The 12084-nt window shown below is 39.9% G+C and overlaps 1 protein-coding gene across 1 annotated transcript in view; it reads right to left on the bottom strand.

Annotated features, from left to right (window-relative positions):
* Positions 1–12084, bottom strand: part of VPS53 (VPS53 subunit of GARP complex) — a 180233-nt gene that overhangs the window by 59811 nt on the left and 108338 nt on the right. Inside the window, exons 15-17 of the mRNA XM_075852929.1 lie at positions 7959–8106; positions 7189–7271; positions 5810–5888 (exon numbers count right to left, since the gene is read on the bottom strand). Of these exons, the coding sequence (XP_075709044.1) occupies positions 5810–5888; positions 7189–7271; positions 7959–8106 (310 nt within the window). The remainder of the gene's footprint in view (positions 1–5809; positions 5889–7188; positions 7272–7958; positions 8107–12084) is intronic.

Genomic DNA, 12084 nt, shown 5'->3' with positions numbered 1-12084 from the left:
CTTCCCCCAGTGATAATTTAAGCAAATTGGGTTGCACGTCAATACTAGATAGAGTCAAAGGAAAGTTCGACAACTGTTTTTGAGAAAAAAAGATCCTTTTTTTCTAATCTCATATAACCCCTTTAAGATACACTTGTCTGCAAAATATCACCTAGAGGACATGTGCATTACATACATATGTGCTGTGCAGACTGTCGGTAGGCAAACAGAACCCTGTATTGACTCACTGAATAAAGTTAGAACACAATTGCACGCGGGCGTGGACGGCACACAATTCTATTTATTCACTTTGATTTCGAATAGCGATAGAACACACGCGGGCAGAACTCTGTATTTATTCCCCTTTTTCAATATCTATGTTAAATACATGTGTAGCATCTTACAAGCTTTGATGACATACTAGAACCATGCCAGTAAATAATCTCAAATCTCTGCAGCACAAAGGGATTATTTGTAGTGTCTATGATTACAACACAGATATTTATGTCACTTTCCCCCCCCTATTTTCATAATCCCAAAACATTTTTTTTTTTTTTTACGATCGAAAGTGTTTGGAAAATAGCTGTGAACGGAGATTTCAGTTTATCATCCTTATTCTAGTGCTTAGAGAAGCAGCAGCATGAAAATCCATTAAGGGAAAACTGAACTCTGCTGTGGATGTTTTGCCCCTGTCAGAATAAATTTTCTCATCAGGCCTTAAACGTTTTTCCCCTTGTGTTTTGTTTGGGCCCATTCCAGGTAGTTTTCAACTGCTTCAATCCAACATGTATAACAATAAAAAGTCAGCATCTGCAATTGCTACCTGCGGAGTGCAGTTTGCCTGCACACAGGTGCCTGTCTGCCTGCTTGGACTGATGCTGGGGACTAATGATCTCAAAAGGAAACCCATGCAACAGGATTGGTGATCTAAAATTGTCCTCATGTCCGGCTGTCATTTATTGCAACCCTTTTATTTCCCCGGTTAAATTCAACCCCCTTTCTCTGTACAAAAATGCATTGGAGATTTGTGATCACAAGCTGTAATACAGGCAAAAGCTAAGAAAGGGGCTGGTTACGACTCAAATCTTAAAAGTGTCTAAGAAATTAATTCTGCTTCAATTTATTCTTTTTTTTTTCTAACCAAAAAGATGAATGGATCCCAGGAGCAAGAAGAGGGAAAACATTACTGAAAGTTTCCTTTAGAATCACTTCTCTTGTCTTCTAAAGGGATTCATTCCTGTCCTCTACCTTCAACACATGCGACTACTCCCTCCTGTTACAAATTCTCTCATTAGTAATAGAAGATGAAGAAAAAAAAAAAATGTAAAAAATAACATCTGAATAAAATAAATACATTAATTTTTTAAAAAAAGTGACTTTACATGAGCGGTACATAATGATATCCTACAGTTGTCCTACTTGACAAAGAACAAATCCATATGCGCCACAGTAAAAACTAAGAACCCCTTAAAGCTCTACATCCATAAATTAGTTTATCTGGAAGTTTAGTGAAATTTATCAGTAACTCCAATAAAAAGAGTTATTTGTTTTTTTTTATACTATTCCTAAAATAGCTTCTGTGTTTATTTTATGGTTCATGTAATGTGCTATTTTTTACATCTATACCAGATCTTATATGTAACATGAAATATACAGGAGTCTTAGAAAGATCGCTGTGAAGAAGTAATACGTTTGCGAAGGAGCAGGGAAGAGGACAGACATCTTCTGTAGGATCCTATTTGGCAACTTTATAAAATAAAGTTGGCTTTGTCAAGTTAAAAGAAACCGTAAAGAGAACCTGTCATACACATTATGTTGTCCTGACCGAAATGTCAGCGGTCCGTCCTTTAAAGTGCCTTGCGAAAGCATTAATCCCCTTCGTGTTTTCCCTGTTTTGTTACAACCTTAAAATAAAATGGATTTTATATTGGATTTTATGAAATGGACCTGACAAAATAGTCCAAAATGTTACAGTAAAATAAAAAAATATCCTACTTAAAAAAATAAATACAAACTGTGACATTGTAAGTGCACGTATTTACCCCCTTTGCTATGAAACACATAAATAAGATCTGGTCAAACTCATTAACTTCAGAAGTCACTTCAATTGAATAAGATCCCCCTGTGTGTAATCAAAGTGTCACATGATGTCAGTATAAATACACCTGTTCTGAAAGGCCCCCCCCCCCCCCCCGAGTCTGGAACACTATTAAGAACGCAATATGAAGACCAAGGAGCTCTCCAAACAGGTTAGACACAACATTTTGGAGAAGTATAAATCAGGGTTGGGTTATAAAAAACTATCCCAAACTTTAAATGTCCCACAGAGCACCATTACATCCATTATAACAAAATGAAAAGAATAAGGCACAACTACAAACCAGACAAGAGAAGGCCACCCACCAAACCTCACTGACTGGGAAAGGAGGGCATCAGAGATTCAAAGACACCAACGACAACACTAAAAGAGCTCCAAAGATCCACATTGGAGATGGAAGTATCTGTCCATGGGACCACTATAAGCCGTACACCCCAGAGTAGGGCTTTATGTAGGAGTGGACAGAAAAAAAGCCATTGCTTAATGAAAAACATAAGATAACACGCTTTGAGTTTGCCAAACACCATATCGCAGACTCCCCAAACACATGGAAAAAGGTTCTCCGGTCAGAAGAAACTAAAACTGAGCTTTTTGGCCATCATGGTAAATACTATGTGTGATGAAGATCCAACCCTTTCCATCACCCCAAGAACACCATACCCACAGTTAAGCATGGTGGTGGAAGAATTATTCTGTTGGAATGCTTTTCATTGTCAGAGACTGGAAAACTGTCAGGATTGTAGGAAATGTGGATGGCAGTAATTACAGGACAATTCTTGAGGAAAACCTGTTTCAGACTACCAGAGATTCCAGACTGAGACAGAGGTTCACTTTCTAGCAGTGCAATAACCCTAAATATACCGCTAAAGCTACACTGGAGTGGTTTAAGGTGAAACATTTAGATGCTTTGCAATGGCCTAGGCGAATTGAGAATCTGTGGCATGACTTGAAGACTGCTGTACACCAATGCAACTACCTGACTTGAAGGAGTTGACTCAGTTTTGCCTTAAAGAATGGAAAAAATCCCAGTGTCTAGATGTGTTTTGCTAAAAAAAAACAAAAAAAAAAAAAAACAGGAGGCATACCCCAAGAGACTCATATTTGTAATTGTAGCAAAATGTGGCTCCACAAAGTATTGACTTACTTTTTGTTTTAGTTATTGTTTGTGAAACAGTAAAAAATATTTCACACCTTCAAAGTGGTAGGCATGTTGTGTAACCAAACGGCACAAAACCCCAAAAAAATCCATTTTAATTCAAGGTTGTAACGCAACACAACAGGAAAAATACAACGGGGGTTGAATACTTCTGCAAGGCACTGTATGTGCTAATGTGAACCCTATATTCAGAGCCCAGACAATATACCACTCTCCGCCGATTGACTGATGTCCCCCATAACTTTTCATAGGGAGACATCGGTCAATCAGCATAGAGGTGGCAGAGCTAGTGGCAGTGAATGAATACGCCGATCTTATCTCTGGTGGCACTGCCTGGGCTCTGAATGTAAGTACTCAGAAAAGGGTTGATATTAGCACACAAGTGACATACCACTGAAATCAGAGTGACCACTACATAATGCTGTCCTCAGTGACGATAGCATAAATGTGGATGACATGATCGGTCACTGGATTTACCAAAACAAACTGCATACATAATTAAATAAATCCCTTTCTGTACTTACTTGGAAAATCCGCGCAAGAATGGCTGTATAGTCCCTTCTCAAAGTTTTCCTGTCTGATATTCAAATTAGCATTTTATGAAAACAAGTATATGCATGATGTAATCTCAATCTCCTCCCTCCTAGAGCTGTCAATCTCTTACCAGTGTTTCTCCACCCCTGCACCATGTTGAAATTTCGCACATGCTTAGTACAAGCTGCAGTCTCCCTGGCTTTGCGGTAAAAGAAAGCAGCAGGTGGATTTAGAAGCAGCTTGTACTCAGCATCTGCGAGATTTCAACATGGTACCGGGGAGGAGGAACACTGGTAGGTGATTGTCAGCTATAGGTGGGAGGAGATTGAGATTACATCATGCATATACTTTGTGTCATAAATTGCTCAATTTAAAGGGATTTTCTCAGCGTCTGTTTTTCTGTAACTGCCATTCTCTTCTATGGGAGTTACGGAACAGCGAAGCTCAGCGAGCTACGCTGTTTTCAACTCACATGGTCGGAAATTACAAGTGGAAGCGGGAACACAGAAAGGTAGAACGGGGTTTAGAGGGCCGAGTTCCAGAGATAAGTGCGAGTCCCAGAGGTGGGACCCACATCGATCAGACATTTATGGCATATCCTGTGGATATGACAAATGTCCCCGATGGGAAAACCCTTTTAATATCAGGCAGGAAAACTTTGAGAAAGGATTATACAGCTATTCTGGCATGGCTTTTCATAGTGGGTATATCACTCATCAGGTCTAAGAGATCTATTTAATAATGTATGCAGTTTGTATTGTGATATCTGGTGACAGATCAGTTTTTTTCTTTCCATAAACATTATATTAAAAGCAAACATTACATCGTCAATGGTACAGAGCTAAGCAATACAGTGAGACACATTCGTGACTTCAACATAGTAAAACATATTATTACATACTGTACATGGGGTACGAAACCGATTATACAACATATGTGCCTGTCACCAAATGTTACAGTGTAATAGCTTCAACATTCTCCGATACCCGTCAAGCCCACTTAGGGTGGCTCCCCCCCCTCCTCCCAAACCAAGGCAAATTCCCAGTCAACCCAGAGGGGATATACAATGATAAGTGATATGTGGTGCAGGAGCCTAGGAATGGAGAGATCGCACTGAGAGCCTCCCCTGAGTACCTCTCAAGTTTCCCTTGAGATACCACTGGGTACATTGATAGGACTTCAAAGTTTCTATCGCGACTAATGAGCCACAATAAAATGTTTTTCACTTGTTGAAATAGTTTTTCGTATGGGTTCCCTTAGGTCTCTCAATATCAATTGTCTCCAGGTCCATGAATTTTGTCTAGCTGAGCTATAAGCGCTGAAATCTCAGGTATGCCTGGCGACAACCAATTATTAAGAATGCATCTCTTAGCCACAAAAAAGTACTACGTGTAATAATGGGAGAACCTTCGTGGCCTAAACCTGGACTGCAGATCAGAACCCAAAATAGACTGGAACACCAACAGCAATGGATCTATTACTAATTGGAAAGCCCACTGTGAGCCCACACAGCCAATCACCCTATCCTAAAAACCTTGATATTCGGACACTCCCACATCTCGTTGATGACATTTTGGGCATGCCGTAAGTCTATCAGGCAGAGATACCAATTTCGGAAAGTTAAAGACCGATCCTCTTTAAAGTCTTATATAATGCAGTAAACCGTGAAATGCACTGTTTTTACTTTCCTGGACTGTTTTACAACAAACTTTGTTAATTTAAAAGCTTTACATTTGGTGACTATGTAGATATTTTTCCCCCCTTATATACAGTCTGCGAAGACGGTTGTTTTAGTCACTAAAAATAATCACCCAATTGATCTATAAATGCATTTTAAAATAAGCGTAGGGAATGTAAGATGACCATAAAGTGTGCAACATGACCGCAAAATAGTTCTTTTACAGCTGCAGAGTGACTACTCAAGGGCCACATATGGCCTAGTTTCGACACTTGTTTCCCACTGGTCTATAGCATTAGAACACACAACTTATTTTTCTTGCTGGCTATAGGTTGAAGAGCAGATTAGTCGGACATGTGCATACCTTGCTCATAGCTGTTAGCGCAGGATCACAAGCAGAATCTAGGTCTTGTACAAGAAGCTGAATACTGTTTGATATTACTCTAGAAAGAAAGAAAGAAAAAAACAGTTTAATGTTGGAGCTACAGTACAAAATTACCACAGGTAGATACTTTGCAGAAAAACCCAGGAAACAATGCTATGGCTATACCAGATGGGCTGCTAGGTCTGACTTTGAAATCCTGAATTACACACCACAATGGGCAAGCATTGGTCTAATACATGATGCAAGTCGGCACGATTGAATGGGGAGACAATTAAGTCTGCAAATTTGCTTTTAGCCTTTAGTCATTTTAACATATTTCTCATTTATGTACACATTTATAATTATAAAGAGAAAATACAGTCCTACAATTTTGCTTCAGGATATTTCCTTTCCACTTTTGCATTCACTCAATTATGGTATGTACTTAAGACAACTTTAGCTAAAGGGATAGGGTTGTCTCCCGCTTGGGACCCCCAATACATTATAGACACTGATGGACAACAAGCATAACAACAACAGCACAGCGGGAGAAACCTTGCGGTTGGCTACACAGATTTATTTAATAGGAGGTTGTTCAAAAGCAAAAGACCTAGAAAACGACATAAATCATTCACTGTATGTAGGCTAGGGACATCTTTGAATGTTATTTTTCCAAATTGTACTGATTTTGGGGTAAAAATAATTTCCCTTTATTAAAAATGCTGCAATGCTTTGCTTGTGCAGCCTGCACGTATTTACATAGATTGCAGGCTTCTCTATATAAATTACCATTAAGTGGATTCCAATTCGGCTAAAATGAGCGTTTATAAGCGCTCAGGAGAGGAGACAGAGGGGCTGAAGATTCATCATGCACTAACGGATAGAAATGGTAATGGGACAGAGCAGTGTATAACATATGTGTATTATTTTTACCCCAAAATTAAACAAAAACAAACAACGACATTCAAAAAGTGTGCCTAACCTTTAAGTGTTGATTGTTACTGAGCAAACCCAATGAAGCCATTAAAGAATACTATGGACTGCCTTAATATGCATACTTTTAGGGAAGGTAACGCGTAAATTGTAAGTTGTAGGCATAGTGACGTCAGAAGTTTTGATTGGTGGGTGTCCGAGCACTGAGACCCCCACCAATCGCTAAAATGAAGAATCAAAACTTCTGACATCTCACTATGACATGTCAGAAGTTTGCCGAACGTTTGGTTACCCTTTAATGACCAAACAATGATTTATTTTTCCCATCGTCGTATTTAAGCTTATACCACCAATATGACGGATATAATAGAAGAGGGCATATAAATGACATGTATATGCCATATGTTCAGTAGTGTACAATATACCAACAACAAAAGCAAGCTTACGTGCTGAAAGTATCCATCTCTCCTGTTAGGTTTATCCTTTCTGTGAGTGTCACATCTACTTTTTCTTTCAGCTTCTCTTCAAGCTGTAAACAAAAACAAAAATGCCAAATTTTAAGATCATAGTTCACCATTAGTTTTACGTTATTCATATTTTTAATTATTTCTTTTATTTTGACTACTTTTATTTATTTAATTTCACACACAGTATCCATCAAAAGATCAGAACACACCTTTGGGGACAATATATTTTTGTTTGTTGATTTTGCTTGAGTGTCATAAGATCGCAGTTAGAGGGAAATAGCCCTGATAATATGACCGTAATCATAATCTGGGCTATGCTGGGTCCTGTAAGAAACCAGTAGCTGTGCCCGTAGGGGCAGCCCGGAGATCATAAGCCAGTAGTAGTAGTATTTCTGCTTTATATATTATATATACAGAATGATCATGGAGTGCCATGCACTGGTATCTAATACCAGGAAACCAGGCCGATTGTGTGTGATCATAGTCATCTATATATATACTCAACAAAGATCTTGTGAGTTCTACAAGTCGGTGAGCCCTACAGGTGTGTGTGCGTGTGCGTGTGTGTGTGTGTGTGTGTGTGTGTGTGTGTGCGTGCATGTATGTGTATGTATATATATATATATATATATATATATATATATAATGTTAGATTAATAGGCAGATCACTGTAACAAATACAGTTATATTAAAAGGTATAAATACCACAGTGGCTGTCACAGATATGGTACAGTTTTGAATATGTGCACCTGTTGCGTAGTAGCCAGACAGTACTCCGCTGTACTCAGGATACTGCAGATTAGGCATAGTTCTTCTGTGGTGAACTTGGCAACTTCAGAGCCTTCCTTTTCCTTGAGAAGACTACTGATGGTCAGTCCAGTACTACTGCTGCTGGTTCTAGCAAGGTGAAAGAGATCTATTAATACTTGGGGCAATTGTTTTTCCTGGTAATCATAGCGTTAAAAATACCACAGTCAAACTAATAGAACTAGTACACTTCCTTTCACTGTAAATGGGTTCTACATACACTGGGATAAAAAGTGTGAGAACACCTAAATCTCACACTTTGTGAACTCAACGCAAAAGATAATACACGTATAGTCACGTCAGTGCTCATGGTATAAAGACAAAGCTGCTTAGATGGAAACCTATATAAGTAAGCAGCATGTATAGAGCTATAAGCACAGAAGTGACTACATCCAGTCACTACTCCCAGCGGGAAAAGTGTTCATGTTAATATTGCAAGTGGATGTGCTACATGTACTCACACTATTTAACCCTATAATCGATTGGAGTAGAACCTATTTAAAGGGTAACTATAAGATATCTACAGAAAAGTCATTGAAATACATCAGAAAGATCATTGGAGGTTTCATTGTAAGCCAAGACCCTCTCGAATTAATAAAAAAAAAAAAAAAAGGGTACCGAGTTGCTCTGTAAAATGCTGCCAGGGAATTCCTAAAAGAGGATCTGTCACCAGTCTATTAATTTCCTATCTCCTAACTAATCTAATAGGCGCTATGTTGGTCATAACTACAGCATGATTTTTTTTTTTTTTAAATCGTTTATTATTTGCAAAGTTATGAGTGTTTTTCTAAATATTCTAATGTGGCTCTAATAGCCAAATAGGAGGGGACTCTTTCTTTGCGCTCTGGGCGGTGTTATGTTTTCTGTATGACGCTGTCCAATCAGCTTCTCCCCCTTCCCTGCCCGGCAACACAGCCTGATCATATAGTATACACTCCCAACTGTGTATTCAACTGGCGATATCTTCGGTTGTGTCACAGCTAGAACTGTAAAGATTAGAATCTCCTTTCAAATGCCACTAGGTTCTCGGGTGCTCCACACCCGGAGCTATGGCTGTTTGAAGTGACCCCCCTTCCCTCTCAGTCTCTCACACTGTGTGAAGCAGGTTCATGCTTATATGACAGAGTCCGAGGCTGTGAGGAGGCTCCACCTCAGGAGAATCGCTGCTGTTGTCACCCATTTGTCTAGTATAGCCTCATTTGCATATTTAGAAAAACTTTTTAAATAATAAACGTTTTGGGACACAATTTTCACTAGCATTATAAGTGTCCCAGCGCCTATTAGATTAGATAGGAGATTACTAAACTAGTGACAGATCCTCTTTAACCCAAAAGTTTGTATTCTTTGACACAGTGGCGTTGATTTCAATCAAAATAGAACAGAAGACATCTCATTTTAAAAGCATATCTTCCAAATATTATACCCTTGCCTGATATTCTCATTATTATGGGGGTAAAAGTGGAAGGTAACTGTTGTCAATTATGAAGGTGTTTTCAGTGGTACACATGGTTAGACAGACTGCAGGATGGTCCAGCATTTGTCCAGACAAAAAAAAAAAAAAGGAAAAAAAGAAGTGGGCAAATGTAGGGCTGGACAATTAATCGAAAAATAATGGAAATCGAAATACAGCGCATTTAATCTGTGTCATCTTGCAAATTCTTTTATCCCCGGTTTACACTGTATCTGCATCTTCAGGAGGCAGATAAAGTTGAGTCTAATGGTAGAGCAGTAGACCGCAAGGTCCCTGCTCTACCATTCACTATAGATCGCTGGAAGCGAGGCGGAGAAGTCATCGCGCCTGTGCTGCACAGACCACAGGAGCAGAGGAATGTCCACTCGTTATTGGAGTGGGGTTAGGGGAGTATGTAGAGTATTTTTATCAGGTACTATTGGGGGCACCATACAGTGTGGGGGCAGCTATGGGGGACTTTATACTATGTGGGGTGCATATAAGGGGCAGTTATGGGGGCATTATACTGTGTGAGGGCAGCTGTAGGGACATTATATTGCGTGGAAGTCAGTTATAGGGGCATTATACTATGAAGAGACAGCTATGGGGGCATTATACTATGTGAAGGAGAGTTATGAGGGACATTATACAGTGTGGAGGACAGTTATGAGGGGCATTACACTCTGTGGGGGCAGCTATGGGGCATTACGCTGTGTGGGGGCAGCTATGGGACATTACACTGTGTGGATGGCAGCTATGGGGCATTATACTGTGGGGAGGGTAGCTATGGGGCATTATACTGTGGGGAGGGCAGCTATGGGGCATTATACTGTGGGGAGGGCAGCTATGGAGCATTATACTGTGGGGAGGACAGCTATGGAGCATTATACTGTGGGGAGGACAGCTATGGGGCATTACGCTGTGTGGGGGGCAGCTATGGGACATTACACTGTGTGGAGGGCAGCTATGGGGCATTATACTGTGGGGAGGGCAGCTATGGGGCATTATACTGTGGGGAGGGCAGCTATGGAGCATTATACTGTGGGGAGGACAGCTATGGGGCATTATACTGTGGGGAGGACAGCTATGGGGCATTAAACTGTGGGGAGGACAGCTATGGGGCATTATACTGTGTGGGGGAAATAAACTGTGTGGGGGCAGTGTCAGGGGTATATTAATTGAATGGCATAGCATGCAAATAGGGGGCGTGGTGTGCAAAATGGGTGTGGCCTAAATAATCGTAATCAAGGTTGCATGTTCAATTAATCGTAATTTTGATTTAGCTCATAATTGTCCAGCTGTAGGCCAATGTATACAAAACATAAAAAGGATAGATTACAGTAAAAGGGGTCTTCCAGTTTTATTTAAATTAAGCTATTCATTGTATAATGAAAATGCACACAACTTTCAAATATACTTTTTGTAATAATTTTCCACCAGTAAAGATCTCTGCTTGCCATCAGTTAAAGGGTTATGCCCAACTCTGAGATTTATGTAAAATCCAATAGATAGCAAGCTGGCTCGACTGTTACCGTAATTTCCATAGAAGTGGTTGAGAGAGCATTGCACATGTGCAGCCACCTCTCTATTCATTCTCCTCCCGTATGTGATGGCCAGCGGCCGCATTACCAGATGATACGGGGATCGGATAACACCAGTTCTGGAGAAAGGTGTGGCCCCAGAGCTGGGATCTGCATCTATCAGACATTTATGGCATATCCTATGCATATGCCACAAATGTCTGAGCTGGGAATACCCCATTAATGGAAATATCGTTTATATCAGGAGGCTGAAAACCTTGCTTGACCAACTAAAACAGGGCCCTTTAAGAACATCTGCTTTAATATTTACTGCTTCAGCCATTCTTTCTCTAAAATACAGAGGTACCAATAAGGACATCATCGGTAACATACTGACTGCAGGTGGGAGCTAAGGAACCTAACCAGATCCAGCACAGCTCTAAGTGACTATTGTCACTATATGTGTGCCAATTTCCTCTGTAAATGGGCGGCTATACTAAATATGATATAGTTTAGAAAATAAACAAAAAACACTTATGAACTAATGCTGTAGGGCTAGCCCTGATCAAATTGCCATGTCATAGCTCAATATTAATTGCAAGTAGTATGAGGCAGCACTCCCTTGTATAGTTGGAGTATTATATGGTGGAGGTCCTAATGGGTCCCACTGTCACTGGCCCAAAATGTAATCCAGTGTATATAAAGAAGGGCAGAACTCAATCAGTTTAATGCAATAACTTGGGCAGATTTATTGTGCCTTCAATGATATCAGCAAAGAAATGCAAAAAGTTTTGGACCTATACGGTCAAGCTGTGATACAAAAATAAATAAACAAATGTGAAAATCCGTGGATCGGAGATATAATCCGAACAACAGACATACGGTAAATACAATAATACAGAATAGTACAACAGCAGCGATGGACAATACGGAGTGTGCAAGTGAAGCCAGCCAGTCCCGAAAAGACAGTATAAGGCAATATGGTACCACAGGGGTACAACCTCATGATGAAGCAAAATGCGGGATGTATCGGAAACAAAATATATAGCAAGCCATCATGCACAGTAAGAGAAAGTGTATATAGGGTAGTCTAAATGC

The sequence above is a fragment of the Rhinoderma darwinii genome, chromosome 2, assembly GCF_050947455.1.
Source record: "Rhinoderma darwinii isolate aRhiDar2 chromosome 2, aRhiDar2.hap1, whole genome shotgun sequence".
Lineage (NCBI taxonomy): Eukaryota > Metazoa > Chordata > Amphibia > Anura > Rhinodermatidae > Rhinoderma > Rhinoderma darwinii.
The sequence above is the reverse complement of the archived record's forward strand: the minus strand, read 5'-3'. Positions and strand labels throughout refer to the sequence as shown.